This window comes from Gopherus flavomarginatus, chromosome 5 (genome assembly GCF_025201925.1).
Source record: "Gopherus flavomarginatus isolate rGopFla2 chromosome 5, rGopFla2.mat.asm, whole genome shotgun sequence".
Lineage (NCBI taxonomy): Eukaryota > Metazoa > Chordata > Testudines > Testudinidae > Gopherus > Gopherus flavomarginatus.
The window spans coordinates 78,357,009-78,383,621 of NC_066621.1; the positions used below are offsets into that span (position 1 = coordinate 78,357,009).

General features: G+C 42.5%; 1 protein-coding gene across 5 annotated transcripts in view; it reads right to left on the reverse strand.

Annotated features, from left to right (window-relative positions):
* Positions 1–26,613, reverse strand: part of PAMR1 (peptidase domain containing associated with muscle regeneration 1) — a 74,609-nt gene continuing 47,996 nt past the window's right edge. For 3 of the 5 annotated variants that reach the window (XM_050955308.1, XM_050955305.1, XM_050955307.1), the window contains exons 7-12: positions 10,875–11,045; positions 7,813–8,025; positions 5,793–5,859; positions 3,797–4,029; positions 2,395–2,687; positions 1–1,021 (exon numbers count right to left, since the gene is read on the reverse strand). In XM_050955308.1, coding sequence (XP_050811265.1) covers positions 485–1,021; positions 2,395–2,687; positions 3,797–4,029; positions 5,793–5,859; positions 7,813–8,025; positions 10,875–11,045 — 1,514 coding nt within the window. In that variant the 3' untranslated portion in view covers positions 1–484. The remainder of the gene's footprint in view (positions 1,022–2,394; positions 2,688–3,796; positions 4,030–5,792; positions 5,860–7,812; positions 8,026–10,874; positions 11,046–26,613) is intronic. The other 2 variants (XM_050955306.1, XM_050955309.1) reach the window with 2 other exon arrangements.

A 26,613-nucleotide genomic window follows, 5' to 3' on the forward strand; every position in this document is an offset into this window, starting at 1 on the left:
TTAATGTGTACAGCACTCAGGAGGGGAAAAGAATACATCATACTATGGCAATACAGAGAATACACCATAACAAGCTCATCCATAGTAATTACTTCAGGCTACTCTTTCCAACCTCCGAATTCTCTCAAACCTATGCTCCTTTGTGAAATGCACACAGATCCATTTATCCAGCAGACTATATACCACAGACTAAATTCAGCCATTCCAGTAGTCCTGCTTATGGGTGTCAGACTCAGGAGCCAAGCACCATCTTCCCACCCAGGGAGACAGGCAGGCTGAGATCTGTTGAAACCCCTCATGCAGAGAGAGCCTGTATTGTAAGTAAAGTGGCCTCACTGAACAGCGGAACCTATGACAAATTATCAGGGCATCTGCCTTAGCCAAATCCCAAATGTGGCTCATCGGTGGGAAGAGAAGCCTAAAGCAGTAGAGATTGTGAGAGAAACTATGAAACTTATAAAAGGCCATTTCCAGACCCAGCTTTTTATTTCATGTTCTTCTCAATCCAGTCCTTGAAAGGAATTGCTTTGGTATAGCCAGTGTAGAGTTCTAGGCTGCAAGTTTTATCATAACCCCAGCTCACTAATCCCATCAGGTGCCATTTTAGCTCAGGAGACGCTTTTCCTGGCAAAGTTATGGCTGCAATGCCTCCAGTCTCAGCAGGGCAGATGTTAGAAAAGGCAGTGGGATGCTGCCTGGCACAGAACATGCTGTCAGTGATGATGACCTGGATTCCATTATCCTCATATTGCTGCTCGCACAACAGCGAGTCCACCATCTGAACAGCTCCCATGCGAATTGTATCATTCTTGTAGCTGGGATCCTTAATGTCAGCCAGTATCTTCCAGCCAGTAATCACTATTTTTAAATCCTCTGTGGATGGGTCCAAATCATGAGCAGATGCCAGGCAAATGGGTTGAACGTGGCTGCTGATTTTGGCTTTGTCCAGAAGTTTTACAATGGCCATGTCGGAATCAAGCAATATGGGGTCATAGTTTGGATTCACTAGGATGGCAGAAATCTAGGAACAAACCAGAGAAGGAAAAGTTACAGGATTATTACTAATGATGGACAATAGAAGAATGGGAAATCAATGACAATTTTTCCATGATAATTTCACGTTTCATTTCAGATGGTTTCACACCACTTAAAGGTTCCTTGTCCATGCAACTTGGTCAAATCCTCTTTCAAATAAAAAACTTGCAAAATACTCAAATGCGGTGTTTCAAAGACAACTTTTGCTTGGGATCAAATCAATTTTTACTGACAGCAAAAAGAAAGAAATCATGAAAGGCAATCAATTTTTCAACAAAAATGGGCCCATTTTACAGTTGCAATGAAATTGGAAGAGGGAAATATATTTCAAGTAGCTTCACCTTTTATTGAGAAAACTTTGCCTAGTCCTTTAGTGGACAATGACTAACTGTATGTCCGTTTCAGTCTGCAGAAATGTAACAGTGTCCTACAGCTGAACTAAAATATATCTTACTGAGTTTCTTCCAATAACTCACTGCAAAAGAAAAAATTAATGCATTATGCAATATATAACTTTAGAGCCTAATCCTTTATCCCTTACTGGGCTGATAAGATACTGTCAGAAAAAAACTCCAGGCAGCAGGAGCAGAATAGGGAAAGACATTCGTATCAAGAATAGTAAAATACTCTGGCGAGGCAGAGGAATGTGCGGTTAGGTACCAAAATGAAGCAGAAAGTTGAATATAAAATAAAAAACAAAGCAATTCTATCTTATTGGAGAGAACATATTAATGAACTCAAAAAGAAAAACACATTGAAAACTGCTGAGTTTCTCCTGATTTTGATATGAAACCATTAGGCTGCCCAGATTAGCTTGGAAAATCAATTAACTCATCAAATTACTTTGATGCGAACTGGACCTGAACTGTTATCTATGGATCTGGAGTCAGATCCAAACTTCCTCAAAGTTTGGAGTTATTCAGATCTGGGGCTGAAATGTATAATGAGTTGATGGCAACAGACCAGGATCAGTGGACATGTGTCTCCCTCTCCAAAAATATAATCACCTGTTGGCATCTCTTTTTTTGGCAATCTCACCCAAGAGGCCAATGGTTTTAGGGCTCAACAAGCTGAACTAGTCTATTCATCCCTGTTTGTCAGAAGTGAGCGATGTTAGTGGGATGATGTGCAGGGAAGCTTGCAGTGCTGCTGAACCCCCCACCCTCCCACCCTGCCAACAGTTTTGTCAATGAACATGGGACTTCAGGCTCCAGGAATGTCAAAATAAAAGTATGTAAATATATATAATATATTCCTATGAATGGGCTTTTTTCTCTTCATTCAAGATGGACTACAGGGGTAGTCCGGGTCTGTATCTCTGTCAGCATTTCTCCACTCCCATCTGAATTCCTTACTCACCCGTAAGTTCTGGATGGTCTTCTCATTTCGGTCATCGTCCCTGTAGAATTTCCCCAAGACCACTTTGAGTTCCGCTGTCTTGACGACAGTGATCTTCCCCAAGTCAGTGACACAGTGAGCTGCCACCACCACGGTGCGCTCGTTCACCAGGGCCCCACTGCAGATCAGGATCCATGCCCCTTTCCGGAGGCTGATATCTTTTACCCCATTGGCTTTCCGATAGATGGCTGCTTGCCAGGGCCATCTGATAGATGAAGTCTTTTGAAGAGTGATGTTTTCCGTTTTTCCACAGACTGTAAAAATACGAACCCAGGATGAGTTGATTCTTTTTCCTCAAGAATCTGAATGTCTCCACTTCCTGATTCCAAACTATGGTGCACCTTGGGGTACTAAACTTTATTGTTAGCACTAGGAAAGTGTTTACCAATTCACCCCTGGATCAGCCTTGCAACATTCTACTCACTCACAAACACCATGAGAATTTTTATTTTTAAAGGGCGAATAAAATATTATTAGCTTTTTTTCATTCTCATTGGAATTTCTGGTAAAAGGTGGGAAGGTAAATTTTGCATCTGAACTAGTAATTTTCCATTACAATTTTGTAAGACTGTCCTATAACAATATAACTACATAAAGACATGAAAAAATCAGAATGACACCACAGCTATGTGAAAATTCCACCCTAAAATCCATCTTAAGCAACCACACAAGAGTCAACCAGAAATGGGTCATCTCGTAGAAATGGGCTTTATGCAACTAAAGACTGAAAAAAATATTTCTAGATACTTGAGATGAGCCCAAACCAAAGTCCAAGATCCAAAGCCCTCTGAACTTTTGTTTGGATCTGAATTTTACAGTTGCCCCTATGCCAATAACGGGCTCTCCCAAATCCCCAGATTTACATAGCCCCTAACTCTGAGCTAATTCATACCCAGTTCTGAACTTTGCAAAACCAGCCCATCCTCAGCAGGATCGAGTAAAGGGAGTAGCATCTTAAAAGTTCACTGGTTCCACTATATTGCTTTTGGTTTGATATATCTGTAAATTATCTGCTAAAGCGCAGAGAGAAATGAAAAACAGAATTTGCTCTAAGTGGGACAGGAAAATGTGACATAGGAAAATGTTTCCAAATCATAGGCAAACTTGGTTAAGTCTATTGCTTATCTAGATGATTAGAAAGCCTGCTGGCAAATTACAAAACTGAAAGCTTGACTCCTTGCCTGGTGTCATCAACAGAAGTTCCACTGAGAAGTAGAAAGAGTCATCTGTCTTCCCAGTGTCATTGAGCCTTCTCGCCCAGCTGGGAGCAGGCAGCCTACATTGTTAAGAATCTCCAGTTATCTAAGAAGAATATATGTTCCCCCCAAGGAGATGTGCATTTCTTTTCTTCTTAACAACTCACTTGGAACGCATGAGGGAGCCCGCCCACTCCATTTTCCTGTCTTCAGACAGGTCCTCCTGCTGCTTCCCAAGCGGCGGTAGAAGGGAGAAATGCAGTCATACTGAAGCTGAGTGTGCAAATGCTGGTACCCTGGAGGCAGATCTCCAAAGGGCAGGGCTGGCTTCTTGGTTGGATATATTTCGAGCTTCTGTTTACTGAATGCAGAAGAGTAGAGTTGATGCAAAGGTGTCTCCCTGTTTCACCACACAAGAAACACGGGGAAATAATAATATGACAAAAAAGATCATGATCATTGCTTTATCACCAGCTGTGCTAAGTACCATTTAAAACACAAAGGCTTTGCTTATTTGCTGGAAGCACAAGGTAAAAACCTCTCCAACACAGTTTAGCAGAATTCCCATTTGCAGCTCAACCTTTTTATAGATGGGTTTGTTTTTGTTTTTGTTTTTTTTAGTTTACTTTTTCTGGAATGTCTCCAATCACATAGGAATATTTTGTGGATGATAGTTCATGTTATCACCATTTGCAAAAGACATGTGATGCTGCATTTTTAAATGGAAAAATTATACTAGAACTGGGTGTCGCTATAATTAATTTTCACTAGAGAGGAGTTTAGACTCATTCTTTTTCTCTAGTGCATTATAATAGGCAATATTGGGAAAAGATTCAGACTAAACCATGTTGATAAAGTAGCTTGATTTTGCAATTAACAGAGATAATTATCATACCAGAGAGAATATATAATTGCACCAATCACTACATTTTAGTTTAGGAATTGCACTGATTTGATGAAATATGGGACCTATTTTTAAAGTTTAAATGTGCTCTCAAAATGAAATTAATCATTCTGAATGTGTACTATGAACTTTACAAAGCTAATATTTTAAATTCTTCATTCATGAGAATTACATGATCTTTGTGAGAAAGCACTTGGAAGTACATGAAGGTCTGATTGCTTGTGGGGAAACCTACTGAAAACTGCAAAAATGGACAGGAAATTAGTTTCCTGTGAGATTCCTGCTACCTGTTGCAGTCAGTCGAGCCAGAAATGCCTGGGGGATAGATTTTTCTCATGATACTTAAGCATATATCCCTTATGATCCTAGAGAGACAGATTGTCTTATGTATGTGGATTACATGTGACACTCCTCAAAGCCAAGATACTATGACTGAGAGCAGTGGCAGTAAAGTCTATTTCTTTTCTTTAAACAAGAAGAAGTCTGAATAGGAAGGATGGTCCAGTTGATAGGGCACTAAGTTAAGATTCTGACACCTATGTTCAGTTCCCTATTCAGCTGCCAACTTTCTGTGTAACAGCAGATAAATCACTTTCTCTGCTTCAGTTCCCCATCTGTACAAATGAGGATAATACTTTCCTACTGCATGGGGAAACAAATTCAGTTAATGAGTGTCAGATGCCCAGATACTATGGTTATAAGGGCCAGATATGTTTCTTGGTGGCATGTGTGGTAAGCAGTGTGAATCTTTTAGAAGTATGTGTGTGTGGGAGGGAGACTGAAGATATTGGTGATGTTTGCTCTGCCTCTAAAAACATACAAGATCAGCACTGCAGAGTGGCACAAAACCAAAAAATAATGACAATTAATAAAACAGTTACTCTGAACATGGCAAAATCCCCAGACAAATTTGAGTTAGGTTCTTTTTGAGAAATGAGTTAAAGTTCAGGGCAGGCTCTGATTTTTTTCTGACCAAGCTTTCCCATCCCTATCCAGCCCAACTTCCTACCACATCATGTAGCATCTCTTTGAGTGATGGGGCCTACTGCAATAGGCCACCCTATGATCCCTTCCCCCTTCACCTCCAGTTTCTTCAGTAAAACCCCGCAGTCCCAAGTTGCAAAACACCATCACTAGCCCCAAGGAGTCTCTGGGGAATCCCTGTTAGCTGTTACAAAGCTCACAACCCTAATTCTGGCTGCATCCCATAGGGGGAATAAACTACAAATGTTCTTAAAATTGAGGCATTACAATCTCACCTTGACTGAACCTGCATTGGAAGCACTTTCTGTCTCACCAGGTCAGAGATCTTTGGCTCTCTGCAGGCTAGAAAAAATACAATGTTGCACAATCCTTTTCCATGTTCAGAGCTCAAATATTATGGTTCAGATACCTGTCCACCTTTCCTGCCACTAGCAACAATGGACTGGATTAAGAGAAGAGGCAATAAGTAGATATAGTTATATTCATTAAAATATATGCAGTAACACCCCTGTTGCTGGCCCTGTTATAGAGAGAGCTGGTTATTATGTTACTGTATGTTTCTCTAAACAAATGCTCACTGTTGGAATGATAATTTGTTTTGTCTCAGATATATACATGGCAAGGATTTGTAAACCTGTTAAACCTGCCTAGATAGCTAGATAAAGCTGGGATATTCAGCTAGTCTCTTGTGGTATATTAAATTCCCAGTACATTGGAAAGAGTTGAGCTTGAGCTCTCTCTCAATCTCTCTCAAACTCTTTTCTCTGTTTAACAAGAATGTGATATACTACAAGAGACTAGTTGAGGATCCCAGTTTTTTCTCTGCCCCTAAAAATACTTTTTCTGTTGCTCTATCTATATCTATCTATCTATCTCATTTACCAGGCACTCATCCTTGTAATATCTGAGTTTCTTCTGCCTTAGGCATGTATAATAGTTTTAGCCAGAGAGAGAAATGACCACCAGTGCTTTTGCAGAGCAATAATTAAAAGACCACATCTGATTATTTGCAATCTGAGTGAACTTTTGTTAAATTGAATTAAAATATATAATCACCATCTGCCTAGGCATACATGGATAGTCCAGATGTTTGGGCACCTGGCATGAAAATAGTAGGATATTACAGATAGCTGCCAACCTGTCAGCTAGTACACCCTTCTGGGAGAGGGGCCTAATTCGAACGAACATAACAAGTTGACTCAAATTTGCCTAAGATAATAGAAGGGGGAATCCCAGGACTTTAAATTATGTATATTATAATTATTTGGGGTTGGGGGGAATAGATATTTGATGAGTCCTTAATAATTCAGCTGATTGTGCCAAGATCTCTTTCCCTCCAGTAAAGTAGATGGACTGTGGGATTCCTGTTGGATATGGTTCATCTATATGTTTGAGAAGTCGTACACTGTGGCATTCTACAATATTTAGTTGCATTTTTGATTAATAAGATATGTCAAATCTTGGGTAATTTTTAACATCAATCAAAAGGGTTAGAGGAAAAAGGTACTTTCTATCCATGGAACACTTAACACAATGTGTGGCGAGGGTATTTAAACCATAAAATACAGAACAAAACCCCAAAAGGATAAATTGTCTTTATAATATTTCATTTTGTTTAACAAAAATCTGTTAATATGTATTACAAAATTCTCTCTCTTTGGGGAAAAGTTTAGACAGTTCCCAACACAAATTCCTTCCTCTTATTGTAGTTCCCATCACATGTCTATTAGACCCTGAATCAGCAGAGCACTTAAACACATGCTTAAGTGCTTTGCTGAATGCAGATGGATTGCTGAACCAAGTCTTGAAAGGCTGCAGACCGTAAGCCTGATCTTGCAAACCCTTACTATTGCAAGGAGTCCTTTTGACTAAGCCTGATTGCAAACTGGACCTTGTGACAGCAAGGCTAATAATTCCTTATACACAATAGACCTTTCTTCATTTTCCAGTTCCTCGGTGGTCTACTTTGATTCACTGACCCTGCCCATATCTGATCCCAATATGAGAGTAGGGAAAACAAAGGTATTGGGGGAAATGAGATACATTTCTATACTTTCTTAAAGGAAGAAACTTCTGCTGGAATCACTAGCATCTTCCCTGGCTGAGCTCAGCAGCCAGAGAAAGTTGGCAGACTATCAGCTTCAGTATCGGGTGCTAATCTGATTGAGCCATCTCACACACTTTTATTGAAGGCATTTAGAAAACAGATAGTTTAACCAGAAAATAATATACAAAACAAACTCCAAGTAAAACATATCAGTTTTTATGAGCTGTAGCAAAGAGACTGAAAACTACCTTTTATGCAGATTGGTTGTTTCCCTGACCACTCTCCATTGTCTTGGCAGGTCCTCTGCTCATTACCACTAAGAACATATGAGTTGTTACAAAAGAAAGCAATGACTGTGCCGATTTTTGCATAGCGTCCGGTCATTAGCCCAGTGTCTTCCACCACTCTTCTATACCCATTGAATGGGCCACCAGGATCTGAGCAGTTTTTTTCTTGTAGAACTAACAAGAAAAAAAAGTAAACAGTTTTCACAGAAAATTAATTGTGAGCCCCTGATCATTTGACATTTCATGCAGACAGTGCTACACAAATTATACTTAATTTACAATATTTTTTTAACCCAAATGTGATGCCAGGACTAGTCAGCAACAAATATTAAAGGGACAATGTAAATGTAGAAGTCTTACCCTAGACTTAATAGCCATACTGCTAACAGCGCTGTAGTTTTTTTAAAAGCTGAAAGGCTCTAAACCGAAAACAATTTTAAAAATCTAATTTAGGCCTCAGTCCTATAAAACCATAGGCATAAGCTTAACTTTACACAGTGAGTTTTTCCATTGGCGTCTACAGGACTACTTACAGTGCATAAAATTAAGCATATACATAAAACATTGCAGGATCAGAGTCTTTTGCATCATTTTTCCTATTTTATTTACTTTCCACATTTCACTAGGTTTGGATAATGAAACTAGATTACTTAGGTTCACTTTTGTTTATATTCAGTTTCTTTTCTTTTCTCTCTCTTTTTTTTTAGCATTAACATAGCAATCTTAATGCAGGGAAGTGCTGAAATATAAAGAACACTGATTTTCTCTGAAATAAAGAACAAACATGAAAACGTTCTTATTCACATTAGGTTCTGTCTATAAAAACCTTTTTTTTTCTTTTCTTCCTCAATCCCCTTCCCATTTTTCTTTTCCCTTTATTTGTTTTGTTTTTCTCCTACCCTTTACTGCTTTTTTGTGACTTACAACTAGTTGAAAATGTTCCTTATTGTGATATTTCCCCCTACTCTTTATTTTTTTCAGCTTTCTGTTGTTTGTGTTACCCATTTAGAAGCTCTGTAATAAAAATATTTCCCATTAATATTGTCCATTGGCAATCATTGACTTTTTTCCCCCTGCTTTTCTTATGAGGCTGAAATTAATGTGTATTTTTTGCATCATAGATGGGGTCAATGCAATTCCTATCTGTTTTCCTGAACTGGGCATAAGTCTTCATTTTGCCAGATACTTTCTGACTCAACAAAGCACTTAACCATATGACTAGCCTTAATCACATGCTTAAATCCATCCCTATTCTGCACAGTGCTTAAGCATGTTCTTTTTACATTAACTTAAATGGGACTTAAGCACGTGATTAAAGTTAAGCATATGCCTGAGTGTTGTGCTGAATAGAGATGGAGCTGATCACTTGCTTAAAGTTAGGCACATGCATAAGTGCTTTGCCGAATCAGGACCATAGGGAAGAGGTGAAGCTGAGCTCCCTAACACTTAGGAGAGGGAAAGGAAGGAAGCTCTATGCCTGCTTTTAGTTTAGTTCCGTCATTCTCCCCCTTGCTTTACTCCTGTTCACGTATTAATTTCATTGCCTTCACAAGACCTTGTGGCTGGTACATTGCTAGTGGTCATGACTCACAGTACCACTCCCATCACCATGTAATCTCACAAAAAGTCACAGAAATGGAGATGGGGAATTAAGATACCTGGTGTGCCTATCTGTAGTTATCTTACGAATACTTGACCTGCCTACAGGCACTGACCCAGGCTGCCATCTGGCCTGTCATTCTGGACAGGAGGAAACCACACCACGTCAGTCTATCCTTGTTGAGTAATGCAAAGAAATCACACCAAGGAGCCCTTTTTTACACTATTTTCCATAGTAGCATCCAGCATGTTTGCACCAAGTGGCTAGTAAAGCCCTTGTATTTCAGAAGTCCCTGAACTTCTCTGAACCAAGTAAGCTAACTGCCTCTACTTGAAAAGGGCCTTCTCCTATATGACCCTGCATATCACTGACTTTGTGACAGCACTATCATTTCTGTGGTATCAGACTGTGACATGTTAAGTATAGGGCTATGACTTATCTGACAGATTAAACAGAAGGAGAAGCCAGTTGGGAAGTACACACTTCTTACAACATAGATAGCTTTAATAATAGACAAGGCTAGAGGCAGACCAAGTTATAGACTAAAGAGGTGCAGCCAATGTCATCATAATTTAGGGACACTGTCATAGACACAACTCCAAAACATTTTATTTCAGTTGGAGAATTTCTATCCATCCCAAAGGATGTCCTTAATTGTGCTTGCTGACCTCCAAGAGCTCTTATTAAGGAGTTCCCAAATATTCCCCAGAATATTTTGCATTGTTTCCCTTAGCATCGTTTTGAAAGCCCTCCTCCAAGCAGTGCAAAGGATTCTGGAATCTGGGAACAAAAGCGTTCCAGTGGGAAACAACTGAAACAGAAGCATCTTTCTGGAAGAAGAAATATATGCATGACACTGTTTGGCCAGAGGAGTGGAAAAGAAAGATTTGGATCTTCAATGGCAAATCTAAGGTTTGCCTTCATACTAGCAAGGCAACATTAACCAAAAGTATTTTTCTTTTTCTAGCACAACTGTCCTGTTGCTATGTTACTCTGTTCTCCCCACAATATGCCACTTAATCACTGCCACAGTGTGCAACAAACTCTTCAGAAGAAACATCAGATGCATAGTAGTGCTGGAAATAGCTATTCATTAATGCACAAGACACATGGTCCTCTTTTGTATTTCAGGTTCTAGAAATTGTGCAATCATAGTCCACGCCCATCAGTCTTTGCTTAGGCATAGATGAAACAATGGGAGCTTTGCTTGAGTAAGGATTGCAGGCCTGGGCACCAAGATAGTAAATTAATATCCACTATGGTGTCTTAAAAATACAGAAATGAAAGAATATTGTGTTAAGTCATGAATATGCCCAATTCCAAGTGAGATTTGGACATTCCAATATTTAAATCCCAATAGCTTGTTTTAATGACAATACAATGGATTAGGCATGATAAGAATCAAAACTTAAAGCAACCTTACCACATTCAGGATGATGTGTTGACCAGCTCCCATCAAGCTGACAGTAGGCAACACGGCTGCCTTTTAAGTTGTAACCTGCGTTGCACTTGAAGTAAACCTGGGCCCCGTATTTAAAGTCATCTCCTTCCGCAATACCATGAGCGGGAGCACCTGGAGTCCTACACATCACCACTGACAGTTCAGATATTTCAAAAAAATCCACTTTATTACAAAAACAGGATTGTGTTAGGAAGATTCTTTATGTAGAACATTAAAAAAATAGCTTAAAATGGGCACAGGAATCAAAATTACAAGACCAGATACATGCAAGTTTTTTAAAAATTCAGTGATCCTGATCCTACAAACGCTTATGCACATGCTTAACTTTCAGCACGAGTGGTACCATTCAGTTCAATGAGATTTCTCATGTGTGCTAAGGTAAGCACACGCCTGAGTGTTTGCAGGATTGGGGCCTTAATTTGCTGAAACTGTCCCTTTTCGAAGCTCCCTCCATCTCAGTAGGAGTTTTAAATGAAGTACTCTGTCGGTCAACACAGAAATATTAGATATAATTTAGAACCTGGAAACCCCAGTTTTGAAATTCTTTAAAATTCTTGTTTCAGCTTTCACATACTCTTTAATATTTCTCACTCACATCTAAAAGCATGTACAGCTGTGTTTTGTGGGGCCCCAACAACGACCATTAAAAATGGACCTTGTCATTTAGCATAATGTAATATTTACCATTGCCATAGTATTTTCTATATTGGGATATACTGAAAAATCCCAATAAATATAACTATTGCAGATAGTAAATGTTCAAGTCACAGCACCCTTTGTACGCTGGTTGGCTGGGTAGCTTAATCACACCGAGGAAGAATGTCTCTAAGGGCATAATAGAGAGCAAGATTCAATATCTCTCTCTTTCTGTGTATCTTGGGCCCTATTCCACAATTCGCTGAGAACAGATGCACCATTGAAGTCAATTGGGCTCCACGCAGGTGTAGCCCTGCAGGATTAAGATTTTACCTGTTTCAGTGGTGCCTGTTATCTTGTTATATAAGAGCAGTTGTGGCCCAGAGAAGATGATAGTCTCAATGCAGATGGATGCCAGATATATCTTTCCTGTTTCACACTTCCTTCATAGGATTATGAATTTTTCTTCTACTATGTTACTATTTCATTAACTGGAAGTGTAAAGAATATTGTTACTTATTAACTGATGGTCAAATCCTGTTCCTATCAATGTCAATGGCAAAGCCTCTCAGGGTCCAATTCTGTAATCCTTACTCATGAGACATGCGAGTAGACTCACTGAAGTCTGTGCAACTACTCACATAAATAAGGACTATTTATGTGAGTGAGTTTTGCAAGACCAGGTCTGAATGTCATACCATTCACAAGCATCAAGAGTCCATAGAATTCTCACCATTTTGAGAAATATTACACACTTCAAGCAATCATTTGGCAACGTGGCTCTGTGAGCCTTGGGAGAGAAAACCATTGGACATTTAGTAACTAGAAAAGATACCAAATCCAAACACTCCCAAACTTGGGGGCTTCAGAGTTTAGACTTGGATACATCCGTATCCAGAATACTCCAAATGATAATCATAAAAATTGACCAAAGAATCTTTTATACAGTTATGGTTCTAGTTGATAGCTTTACATATGTAAAGGAAAGAGAGCAGAGGGGAAATATATTCAACATACTGTTCAAGCATTTTTTCTAGGTATTTTAAAATCTCTAAACATATTTTGCCTGCCCAGGTGTAGTCTCTCCATTCTCAGTCACTCTTCATATCTTTCTCGGAATGCTAATTTATTCCACCACACTCCTAATTTTCCTCCCTAAATATAAAGTCACAACAGACTTGTCAACTGCCATACATTAAAAAAAGAAGGAAAACACTATAATATCTGCGAAATACACTCAGAATTAATCTTCCTCTCCCATATAGGGCTTTCTGCATCTCGGTAGTCCTAACCAATATCCCATATCAGCTCTACAGTATATTTCAACCAGTTTAAATTGTACTTCCCAATCTTTGGGATCCATTCTGATAGAATCTTTGTCCAGCTACTATAACTTTTTCTGGGAGAATATCACAGACTCAGGGTATCTTTCTTGCTTGATATCCTACATGATGATCTTCAGTTTCTAGTCCTGTCCATTATATTAGTTTCCAGTCTGGTGACCTTCTTAGCTTTGTCCATCTCAAGGTTTTCTTTAACAGTTCAGTTCCATTATCTTGGTACAACACCCAATATCAAAATTATGAGCTAAATTGCATTTAAATTATGGGCTAATTTAATAAAGACACTGTCATCAAGAGGAATGAGCACACGGTTGGAAGGCCTGTGTTCTAATCCTCACTGGTCAACAGACTCATGGTGGGGTCTTGGTAAGTTACTTTGCTTTCTATATCCCCCAGATGAGGATAATAAAACTACCTACCTCACAGAAATGGTGTGAGGATTAGCTAATATCTCTACAGTACTTTCATCATATAATGGCTAAGTATTATAAATAAAGACATTCCTTTTGTTACCTATATTTTTACCTGCCGTGTGTCTGTTCCCTTCTGACATAACAGTCTTTCAAACATTTATCTCACTTCTGTCCTGTTCTTCCACCTTTGCCACTGTAAGCGCAGAATTCGTCAATCATTTTGTTTTCTCCTTGGATCATCTTGTATGTTAGTTTTTGCTCTCATCAAAACTAATCAGATTTTATACCACAGTACATTCATCAGATTGTGCTATTATAGTGGAGTCCTGCATTGTCTTCTATAATAACTGGACTGGCAGTCGTAATAAAGTTACCCTTATAGCATCCTTTACCCTTTTGAGTTTCTCTGTTGTTTTGTTCCTTTCAGCTTCTCTTCCTTTTCATCCTTATCCCCTACTGTATTTTAAACAGCTCCATTGGACCCTTATCCTTTTCACCTCATGGCCACTTTTTGCAATGAAATCTCCACTGATGATCCTGAAAGAAATCCTAGCACCTTGTGTGCTTCATATAATTCTTTCCTTTCATCGTCTGGATGGCTGCCTGTCAGGTGCATGAACCTGATTGATTCTCATCTCCCTCAGATTGTGTAGTGCATGCAATAGAATTTTAGGATGGTTTTCTTTGTCTGAAATATTTTGTTTAAGCCTTTCAACATTCTCAGCTCCTTTCAGGATACACCCAACTGCTACCGCCCCCAGTGGTCTATGCAGCTATTTCTCAAAAGTTAAAAAAAAAATAGTGCACTACTTTGTGAAAGTAGATGTCATTTATACCTAACCCTGTGCCATGCAATCCAGCAAAACATCCAGCCATCTGCGCCTGGTTCTATTTATAATTCTCTTTAGCGGCTGACCTCTGTTGGAGATCTGGTTTTAAGTCAAACTCTCACTCTGAAGCAAGATGAGCCTGAACCGGCCAGCTGCTGAGGATCAGGTCCTCTCTCTGAAATAAGTGATTCCTATTGTCCTGTGATTCTAGCTTCACACCTCTGGGGATTCTTAAGTAATTACGGATTTCACATGTTGATCAAATGTAGCATTAGATGGCTATAGTGGGCCAGAAGAAGGAAAAATCTGTCTTGATAAACTATAGGAGGAGGACTTTCTCTCTGAGTCAAGCACAGGCATCAGTGGCTCTTATCCTACTTCTAAGACTAAGGGAGCAACTTGATGTCAATGCAATGTCCCCTGTTCTGTCATATACCCTGGCAGTCACTGCCAGCTTTTCAGATTATAACATCTCCTCCCACAGCACTTTTTCAAGCTATGTAGATGCAGCACCAGTGTGATGGCCCTACTAGTTGGGGGGTAGGGGAAACTTTGACCAGACACAAGCAGAGTCTCTCTGAAAAGTACCATCAGACCTTTTATGCCCACCCAGAGCCAACAGAACCTTGATTTTTAAGGACTCAAACAGAAGAATAACCATAAAAAACTGCAATTTATTTACATTGAAGGAATGACAGATTGAGAAAACTCTGCAAGCATCTGAAGCAATAGCTCTAGGCTGCTTAGGACTTTCAGACTCTGCTGCATAGGGGATATGCCTTCCCCTCTGAGAACAGAGGAGAATATTCACCTGCAACCCAGCATATGGAGTAACTGAGAGAGGTTCTGGGAGGCAAATATGAACACAAGATGATAATGGGCAGCAAATTAAACATGAGTTTTCAATGCAACCACACCACAAAAGTCAGTGCAATTTAGGGCTATCTAAACACAGATGCATGATGTCTTGGATCTGAAAATAATCCCTCTCTACATGTCAGAGGTGTGATCATGCCTCGGATACTGCATTTGTTCTGAGCACCTCACTGCTAGAAAAATATAGAGAAACTGGAGGGAGTTCAGAGAAAAGTGACATAAATGATGTGAAATTTGCCCATGAAGAAAGGTTCAGGGCTGAGCTTGTATACTTTATCAATGCCTAACAGCCTACAATAATCTGAAATCTGAAAAGATCAAGGATGGCTAGAAATTATTAAGGGCAGCACAAAGGATTGTATCTAGGAGTGATAGGGTGAAATTAAGAATCAGAAAATTCTTAGTGAATATCAAGAAAACCTTCCTTTTAGACTGTAGAATAGACTCCCAATGGAAACAGTAGAATTCGCCATTTGAGAACTGAAAATTCAACCAGACAATGCACTAGAAAATGCCCTGGAGAGAACAATCCTACACTGGTGGGCAAATGGACTGGACTATCCAACAGATCTTTCCCATCTTTAATTTTTCTTTGTTTTTCAACCTCCAGTCTTCCTTGGACATTTCCCAGCCAGTCTATCCTAGGTACTTGCAGATCCTCATCACTGCAGTATCTAAGGTAAGCATGCACCCGGCCTGACTTATGTAGCCTGTGAGAGCTGAAAGGGTAAAAGCACAAAGAGGGATGGTTGCAGGCCTTTCTAGCAGAAATACTGACACAGCTGGGACTGCACTGTTGTTAAAGAGATGCTCTAACAAAAAAAAAACCAGATGTCTCAATTGCTTCTGTAACATATTCATGGACTGTGTAATAAAACTTAATAGCACCCTCCTTTGTCTCCTACTGATACATCCTGGAAAAGGAAAAACATATCTGTCTTGTGAAATATATTAAAAATTGTTCCCTGTTGGACAGATTTTTTTTTTGCATTAAAAAAAAACTAGAATAAACGAACAAATGTTTTTAAAGTCAGATGTTCCATTATAAATAATACAGTGCAGATTCCTCTTCCTTTTTCAATTGCTTTTGGGAGACATTCCTCAGTTCTGAATCATCTGTCATTTAGAAATGGTTTTCATGCTCATAATCTGCAATGGGAGAAACTGGATCAACTGCTCTTTTTCTCCCTTCGGTATCCTTCAGCTCCCTGCTGGAGGTGCCATTTGTTCTTGTCCCATGGCCTCATTGTTGTTCAAACAAATGCCACTTTTCTGCTCTCCCACTCAGTTCCCCATATATATATATAACATAATACATCATATCTAAATAATGCATCTCCTATTCAATAATAGATTGCATGCCCAGATGATACCTGATTTATCATCACTGGTCCTAATGTAAGGCTTGCATTTCCAGTCCATCCTCCTAAAATCTGACACAGTAGGGCCTAGAAATGTTTTTTGTTTGTTTGTTTTTAAATTGCTTGTGTAGGCTTTTTAATGCTGCTGCTGCTAAAGAAGTTGATCTGGTCACACAGTCCCAAGTCAGAGACTTGCTTCCAGTCTGACCTTTGTTCTAATGTGTATAACACGTTGTGCCTATTCAACTGCTTTCAGGGAAGGTCTTTCCATTAACTTGTAGTATTGCTTTTGCATAAGGTGTGTTGGCAATCTCAGCTGAGAAGCCAAGGATTGAACTGAATGAGCCGCAGAGACTGAGCTCTCTTCTCAGCCCTGCTAAGTGCACTCCCTTAGGTCAAGACGATGAGGTGCCTTGGCAGTAGGGAGTATGGAGGGGAAGCTGCTGCTTCTTCTGATGTATTTGTTCTGTAGCTGAAGAGAGGCTTACAGACTCCACTTGGAACATTGTTTGTTAGTGTCATATTGAATGAAGTTCATATACAGGAGTTAGAAGCGATGTGCATATGGATCTGGCAGGAAACCAGAATTCCCATTCCACAAGAAATTCTGAAATTAAAAAAAAAATCGTTCGGAAATGCAGTGAAACACTGGTTGTTGTTTTTTAAAATTTCCCATCATATGGGAATTCTGAAATTTCATTTGGATCCTTTTGAAATGTTTCTGAAGCTTCCTGAACGGCACAGAGCTCTGGCAGACCACTGGGTGGAGACTCACGCAGCTCAGGGAGCCTGGGAATTTGAAAGGGCTGGCTCTGGGGTAATCCACTTGACAGGCTGCTCCGGGAGCCTGGGAGGCCAGGCTAACTAGTGGTCTTCCAGGCAGGCTAGTGAGGAGTGAGGGAGCCATAGATCTGGGAACCATTTTCCAACTGAAAATAAAAAATTTCCTGCAAAACTGGGAAAATTTCAAATTTGCTGAAAGTGAATTTCCTGTCAGAAAATCATTCCAATGGAAAATTCTCACCCAGCTCTACCTGCATGAACTTCATGCAGCTTAATGCCCTTTACAGATACAGAGTCCCTGCATGCCTCCAACCCTGCTGAAATAAAGAGTGTTACATCAAAATAGGTTTGAATTTTGCCTTTGAGGGATCTCATTTGATTGCCTTTTATTTTTTCTGTTCCAATTTTTCTTGTGAGGGCAAGATTATTAAAATAACTGCCTGAAGAGAGTTAGTTAGAATAATAATATTTACCTCTAATCATCCATATATCTCAAAGACCTTTATAAAAATGCATAGCTATCATCATCCCCATTTTATTGTTGGGGAAACCGAGGCACGGAGTGATTAAGTGACTTGCCCAAAGTCAGCCAGTGAGTTGGTGACAGAGTTAGGAACAGAAACCAAGTTTCCTCATATCTTTATCCACCAGATCATGCTGCTTCCTCTGACGCTGCAGTAGCTTGGGACACTCCCTCTCTCAGAAAAATGAGAAACTTGATTCAATATAAAATAAATGTATCTTCACCTCAATCTCCGTGCTAGTCACAACTGCTACTGTTGCAGACTAGCTCTTCCAAAGGATAGCTCCCTGCAGGCGCAGATGATCCAGCACCCCAGATTGATTAGCACATGCTTCGACAGTGCCTCCACTGGACTGCTCAGCAGCTATCCTAGAGCACTGGGATGCACGTCACAAAGCCCCATAATTAACTACTATCATAACCTTAGTCCCAGATTTGGACCTTAGCGTCCAAAATATGGGGGTTAGCATGAAAACCTCCAAGCTTAGTTACCTGCTTGGACCTGGTACCTGCTGCCACCACCCAAAAAATTAGAGTGTTTTGGGGCACTCTGGTCCCCCTGAAAAACCTTCCCTGGGGACCCCAAGACCCAAATCCCTTGAGTCTCACAACAAAGGGAAATAATCCTTTTTCCCTTCCCCCCTCCAGGTGCTCCTGGAGAGATACACAGACACAAGCTCTGTGAAACTACACAGAGAGACTCCCCCTCTCTGTTCCCAATCCTGGAAACAAAAGTACTTTCCTATTCCCCCAGAGGGAATGCACAATCAGGCTAGCAATCCAACACACAGATCTCCCCGATTTCTTCCTCCCACCAATTCCCTGGTGAGTACAGACTCAATTTCCCTGAAGTAAAGAAAAACTTCAACCGGTCTTACAAGAAAGCTTTATATAAAAAGAAAGAAAAATACAAACAAATGTTCTCTCTGTATTTAGATGATACAACACAGGGTCAATTGCTTAAAAGAATATTGAATAAACAGCCTTATTCAAAAGGAATACAAATCAAAGCACTCCAGCACTTATATTCATGCAAATACCAAAGAAAAGAAACCATAGAACTTACTATCTGATCTCTTTGTCCTTACACTTAGAAACAGAAGACTAGAAAACAGAACTACTTCTCCAAAGCTCAGAGAAATCAGGCAGCCAGAAAACAAAGACCTCAGACACACAATTCCCCCCACCCAAAGTTGAAAAAATCCGGTTTCCTGATTGGTCCTCTGGTCAGGTGCTCCAGGTGAAAGAGACATTAACCCTTAGCTATCTGTTTATGACATGCCCCCCAAATTGCAGACAGTGGGGAAGCTCACTGGCGGCGATTTCCTTCTAGAACTTGAAAATAAACAGATTAATACAACACATGCACCTTTACATATACTACTAAGTATATAACTAACAGACTTGTACATTTTAAGAACACTTTTTAACTACTGAATTCTGGGAAACTCTCACGGGAGAGTGCATCAGCAACTTTATTAGAAGCTCCTGTGATGTGTTGAATTTCAAACTCAAAATCTTGGAGAGCTAAACTCCAACGAAGAAGTTTCTTGTTGTTCCCCTTGGCAGTATGAAGCCACTTTAGTGCAGCATGGTCAGTTTGTAGTTGGAACCGCCGTCCCCAAACATAGGGGCGTAGCTTTTCCAGGGCGTACACAATGGCATAGCATTCCTTTTCACTGACTGACCAGTGACTTTCCCTCTCAGACAGTTTCTTGCTGAGAAACACGACAGGATGGAAGTTGTGATCTGTTGCTTCCTGCATGAGCACTGCTCCTATACCCCGCTCAGATGCATCGGTGGTTACTAGGAATGGCTTGTCAAAATCCGGGGCCCTGAGCACAGGGTCAGACATGAGCATCGCCTTAAGCTGGGTAAAGGCCTTTTGACACTCATCAGTCCACTTAACTGCATTTGGCTGGGTCTTTTTGGTCAGGTCGGTCAGTGGGGCAGCGATTTGGCTGTAGTGTGGGACAAATCGCCTGTAGTATCCGGCCAAGCCTAAGAAGGATTGGACCTGCTTCTTGGACCGTGGGACAGGCCACTTTTGGATAGCCTCCACCTTGGCCTGTAGGGGGTTTATGGTTCCTCGACCCACCTGGTGCCCCAGGTAAGTCACTCTGTTTTGGCCTATTTGACACTTTTTGGCCTTAACAGTTAGTCCTGCCTGCCTGATGCGCTCAAAGACCTTTTCCAGGTGTAGTAGGTGTTCGGGCCAGGAGTCTGAAAAAAATGGCCACATCATCGAGGTAGGCAACTGCAAATTCTCCCAGTCCAGCTAGTAGACCATCTACTAGCCTCTGGAAGGTGGCGGGTGCATTTCGAAGGCCGAAAGGAAGGACATTGAATTCATACACCCCCGCATGGGTGACGAATGCTGACCTCTCCTTGGCAGGTTCATCTAGCGGTACTTGCCAGTACCCCTTGGTTAAGTCTATTGTAGAGATGAACTGGGCACGTCCCAACTTCTCCAATAGCTCATCGGTGCGTGGCATTGGATAGTTGTCCGGACGAGTTACCGCATTTAGCTTACGGTAGTCCACGCAAAAGCGTATTTCCCCATCTGGTTTGGGTACCAGAACCACTGGAGATGCCCATGCACTGGTAGATGGGCGGATTATACCCATTTGTAGCATCTTCTGGATCTCCCGTTCTATAGCAGCTTGGGCATGAGGAGACACTCGGTAGGGTGGGGTTCTGATTGGGTGAGCATTACCTGTATCAATGGAGTGGTATGCCCGTTCAGTCCGTCCTGGGGTGGCTGAGAACAATGGGGCGAAGCTAGTGCACAGCTCCTTGATTTGTTGCCGCTGCAGACGTTCCAGGGTGGTTGAGAGGTTCACCTCTTCCACGCCACCGTCTTTTTTCCCGTCGTAGTAGACACCGTCAGGCCACTCAGCATCATCTCCCTGGACTGTAAACTGACAAACCTGTAAGTCTCTGGAATAGAAAGGCTTGAGAGAATTAACATGGTACACTTTAGGCTTTAGTGAGGAATTGGGAAATGCTATGAGGTAGTTTACAGCTCCCAGGCGCTCTTGGACCGTGAATGGCCCTTCCCATGATGCTTCCATCTTATGGGCCTGTTGCGCCTTCAAGACCATAACCTGGTCTCCTACCTTGAAGGACCGATCTCTGGCATGTCTGTCATACCAGGCCTTTTGCTCTTCTTGAGCATCCTTTAGGTTCTCTCTAGCAAGGGCTAAAGAGTGTCGGAGGGTGCTTTGTAGGTTGCTTACAAAGTCCAGAATGTTAGTTCCTGGAGAAGGCGTAAACCCCTCCCATTGCTGCTTCACCAACTGTAATGGCCCCTTAACCTCGTGACCATACACAAGTTCAAATGGTGAAAACCCTAAACTGGGATGTGGTACAGCCCTGTAGGCAAACAGCAACTGCTGCAACACTAGGTCCCAATTATTGGAGAATTCGTTGATGAATTTTTGTATCATGGCCCCCAAAGTTCCATTGAACCTTTCCACCAGGCCATTGGTTTGATGGTGGTACGGGGTGGCAACCAAGTGATTCACCCCATGAGTTTCCCACAGTTTTTCCATGGTCCCTGCCAGGAAATTAGACCCTGAATCTGTAAGCATGTCAGAGGGCCAACCTACCCTGGCAAAGATGTCTGTTAGGGCCAGGCACACAGTGTTAGCCCGGGTGTTGCCTAGAGCTACTGCTTCTGGCCATCGGGTAGCAAAGTCCACTAAAGTCAGTACGTACTGCTTTCCTCTGGGCGTCTTTTTTGGGAAAGGGCCCAGAATATCCACAGCTACTCGCTGAAATGGGACCTCAATTATGGGGAGTGGCTGGAGAGGGGCCTTGACCTGGTCTTGAGGCTTTCCCACTCTTTGGCATACCTCACAAGACCGGACATACTTGGCAACGTCCTTGCCCATCCCCTCCCAGTGGAAGGACTTCCCCAACCGGTTTTTGGTTCTGTTCACCCCAGCATGGCCACTGGGATGATCATGGGCTAAGCTTAAGAGCTTCCCCCGGTACTTAGTTGGAACCACCAACTGTTTTTGCGGCTGCCATTCTTCCCGGTGTCCACCAGAAAGAATTTCCTTGTATAAAAGTCCTTGGTCTATAACAAACCGGGATCGATTAGAAGAGCTGAGAGGCGGTGGGGTGCTCCGTGCCGCCGCCCAAGCTTTCTGAAGGCTGTCATCCGCTTCCTGCTCAGCCTGGAACTGTTCCCTTGAGGCTGGGGTCACCAGTTCTTCCTCAGACTGTGGACTCGGGCTTGGTCCCTCTGGAAGCGATGTAGGTGATGGGGTTGTTTCCGTTGCTGGTGAACCGCTCTCCGCTGGTGCACCTGAGGGTATTTCAGGCTCTGGCTGAGCCTTTTGGGTATGGCTGTCTGTTGCTTCTGCCAGTTCTGGCTCGCTGGCGCCCTCTGGCGTTGAGTTTGAAGATGGGGTTGCACTTGCTGGTGCTGGTTGCTGTTCCAGTTCCGGGCCTGGGACTGGAGGTGCTGTGGCTGTTTGAGTGGTTGGCATGGAATCCGGGTCCACTACCTCTGTCTGGGTCTCTGGTAACACAGGCGGGGCCTCTGTGGACGGCTCAGGAACAGGAATGGGTCTGGAAGCTTGCCTGGTTTGGCTACGTGTAACCATTCCCACTCTCTTGGCCCGCCTCACCTGGTTGGCCAAGTCTTCCCCCAGTAGCATGGGGATAGGATAATTGTCATAGACTGCAAAAGTCCACATTCCTGACCAGCCTTTGTACTGGACAGGCAGTTGAGCTGTAGGCAAGTCTACAGCTTGTGACATGAAGGGGTAAATTGTAACTTTGGCCTTTGGGTTGATGAATTTGGGGTCGACGAAGGATTGGTGGATAGCTGACACTTGTGCCCCCGTGTCTCTCCACGCAGTAACCTTCTTTCCGCCCACTCTCAAATTTTCCCTTCGCTCCAAGGGTATTTGAGAGGCATCCGGGCCTGGGGATCTTTGGTGTGATGGTGGTGTAATGAATTGCACTCGCATGGTGTTCTTGGGACACTTGGCCTTGATATGTCCCAGTTCATTACACTTAAAGCATCTTCCATCTGATGGGTCACTGGGCCGAGGTGAGTTACTGGAGACTGGTGAGGTTGAAGGGTAGGGTATCTGTGGCTTTACTTGGGTGGTATGTGGGGTCTTTGGCTGTCCTCGGTTGTAGGGTTTATGGTCTGTGTGCCCCCTGGGGTAATCGTTCCCCTTGACAGTAGCTTTCTTGCTTTCTGCCAGTTCCATCCATTTGGCTCCAATCTCCCCCGCCTCAGCGATATCTTTGGGATTTCCATCTTGTATGTACCGTGTGATGTCTTCAGGAACACCATCCAAGAACTGCTCCATTTGTATGAGGAGGTTCAGTTCTTCCAAGGTTTGAATGTTGTTTGCTGTTATCCAGGCCTCATAGTTTTTTGCAATGTAGTAGGCGTGTTTGGGAAATGACACCTCGGGTTTCCACTTTTGGGTTCTGAAGCGCCGACGGGCATGATCTGGGGTTATCCCCATTCGGTATCTGGCCTTGGTTTGAAAAAGTTTATAGTCATTCATTTGCAGCTTAGGCATTTCAGCTGCCACCTCTGCTAAAGGTCCACTGAGCTGTGACCTCAATTCTACCATGTACTGGTCTTCGGGGATGTTGTACCCAAGACAGGCTCTTTCAAAATTTTCCAAGAAGGCCTCGGTGTCATCCCCTGCCTTGTAGGTGGGAAATTTCCTGTGCTGTGGAGCAATAATGGGCGCCGGGTTGTTAGGGTTGGCTGGCACATGCAGCCCAGCTTTTGCCAACTCCAGTTCATGTTTTCTCTGTTTTTCCTTCTCTTCATTTTCTTTTTGTTGTTTTTTCCATTTCTCGGCGGTGGGCCAACTCTTCTTCTTCTTGTTTCCTTCGGTGGGCGAACTCTTCTTCTTCTAGTTTTCTTTTGTGTGCTGCCTGTTTGATTTGTTCTTCTCTTTCTTTCATCTCCATCTCTTTTTGTTTTATTTCCAGTTCCTGTTTGTGTTTTTCCATCTCTCGCCGGTGTTCAGCTTCTTTGATTTGTTCTTCGGCCTCAATTTTTGCCTTAGAAGTCATGGTTCCTGTTTTCTTGTGTTGGGGTGCCCTCCGGTGTTTATCTTCTGAACTGCAGGTTCTGTTGCCTCCTGAAGTCTGCCTAGCAACAGTGCTTTTTTCCTTTTCTCTCTCTAGCTAATGTTCAATGAAGGGAAACCAGAAAAACCACTTTATTTGCATGCATATAAGTGCTGGTACTTGCCTCCTAATGGGAGGGCTATTGCATGACAAAAGACCCTCAACAGTTTGGTAATGGCTTCTCGCTTAACATGCAAGCCACAAACTGCCAGAGAGAGCAGAAAAAAAAATTCTCTCTGGTTCCCTTTTAAAACCAACTGTTTCTCTCTGCTAAAAAGCCCTTAGCAGAGAAGAGAAAAATATAATATTCCTACTGGCTTCTGGATTCTGTCTATATCCCACCGCTGCTACTCATATCATAACCTTAGTCCCAGATTTGGACCTTAGCGTCCAAAATATGGGGGTTAGCATGAAAACCTCCAAGCTTAGTTACCTGCTTGGACCTGGTACCTGCTGCCACCACCCAAAAAATTAGAGTGTTTTGGGGCACTCTGGTCCCCCTGAAAAACCTTCCCTGGGGACCCCAAGACCCAAATCCCTTGAGTCTCACAACAAAGGGAAATAATCCTTTTTCCCTTCCCCCCTCCAGGTGCTCCTGGAGAGATACACAGACACAAGCTCTGTGAAACTACGCAGAGAGACTCCCCCTCTCTGTTCCCAATCCTGGAAACAAAAGTACTTTCCTATTCCCCCAGAGGGAATGCACAATCAGGCTAGCAATCCAACACACAGATCTCCCCGATTTCTTCCTCCCACCAATTCCCTGGTGAGTACAGACTCAATTTCCCTGAAGTAAAGAAAAACTTCAACCGGTCTTACAAGAAAGCTTTATATAAAAAGAAAGAAAAATACAAACAAATGTTCTCTCTGTATTTAGATGATACAACACAGGGTCAATTGCTTAAAAGAATATTGAATAAACAGCCTTATTCAAAAGGAATACAAATCAAAGCACTCCAGCACTTATATTCATGCACATACCAAAGAAAAGAAACCATAGAACTTACTATCTGATCTCTTTGTCCTTACACTTAGAAACAGAAGACTAGAAAACAGAACTACTTCTCCAAAGCTCAGAGAAATCAGGCAGCCAGAAAACAAAGACCTCAGACACACAATTCCCCCCACCCAAAGTTGAAAAAATCCGGTTTCCTGATTGGTCCTCTGGTCAGGTGCTCCAGGTGAAAGAGACATTAACCCTTAGCTATCTGTTTATGACAACTACATTTTCAGATCTGATCCTTATGGTATTTATTGTCATCTATATTTTTCATAGAGTTTGTTGTCTACTCTTGCTCATTGGGTTCTGAAACTCCGTGTGAACAACAAACTTCTGATAACATTTATTCCAACCACATTTATTCCTTCTCTCCCTAATCTACACTCACCCCTCACCCCCCCCCCACCTCCCTCCCGTAAGTTCCTGGCTCTTGTTGGTGGGGCGGACTTAAGTGGCTTTCCTGAGTGGTAATCATTGTGTGACTGGGTAAAACAGCCAGGAAAGGATTGAGGGCTACCTGCCTGTCACATGATCTGGTAGGGATTTAAAAGAGGGTGTAAAGCAGCAAAGAGTCCCATGGCACCTTATAGACTAACAGAAGTATTGGAGCATGAGCTTTCGTGGGTGAATACCCACTTTCAGACGCATGGGAGAGTGTGTCATCTATCTGCAGCTGAGACAGAGAAGGGGAAAGAGTTTCTGTAGGCTGCAGTACACACTGATCAAGAGAATTGCTTTGTTTGGTGCTACTCATGAGTTTTTGTGTTTGATCAATGCATTGTGTCTTGAAGCAAGGGCCTGCTGAAAGCTGAATTGCTTTGGAGGATATTATCCGTCCTCTCAACGGGTGGTTGTGTGTGTGCATATGCTATATGTTTGTGTGTTTGGTGCTGTACAGAGAAGGAGGGGGAGGCTAGAGGACCAGGCCAGGTCTGAGACTTCCCCAAAGGAGGGGGTAGTGATGACCAGGACCCAAAAGAGGGGATTGTCAGGGCAGGGAGGCATCAGACAAACCTGGGATCCCATCGGGGAGCTGGAAGGGCTACCGTGGGAACCCAAACTATGGAGGAAGGGAGCTGGCTGCGTCTTGCACTGGAGAGCATGCGCAAGGAGAGGGACTCTCTAGGGGGCCAGCTGAGAGGAATGCTGGGGAGACAGGACACACACACACACACCATGAGATCTTAAGGGGGAGGGTGTGTAGTGGGACAGCTCCCCTCACTCCAGCGGAAAAAGGGTTAAAGTCAGTCCTGGGAGAAGGTTGTGACTGAGAGCTGCTATGCTGGGCTGACTGAGGAAGGCTGCAGCGGGGCCATGCCCCAATCAGGCCGCAGTTGGCCTGTATTGAGCCAGAGACCCAGAAGTCTCTCTCCAGGCTGGGAGAGAGCAGGGCCTGGCTGCCTACAGAAAGGATACTGGGAGTGATAGGGTGACCGGATGTCCTGATTTTATAGGGACAGTCCCAATATTTGGGGCTTTTTTTTTATATAGCTACCTATTACCCCCCATCCCCATCCCCTGTCTCGATTTTTCACACTTGATATCTGGTCACCCTAGGGAGAGAAGCAGGCCTGGGGAGAGCCAGAGGACCAGGGGAGATCCAGGCTGGCAACTCCCGAGGCTGCAGGGCCTGGTCCTAGGCCCATAGAGGTAGTAGGAGGCAGAGGAAGACAGCAGGTCTGAACCCCCTTGCCTATGATGAGTGGTTTTTACACTGCAGTCAGTCCCAGGAAGTGGGGGCTAGATGGTGACTGGTGGTAGCCCAGACTGAGGCAAGGTGAGGATTAGAGGGTTGGGGGGTTCCCAGAGATGGGA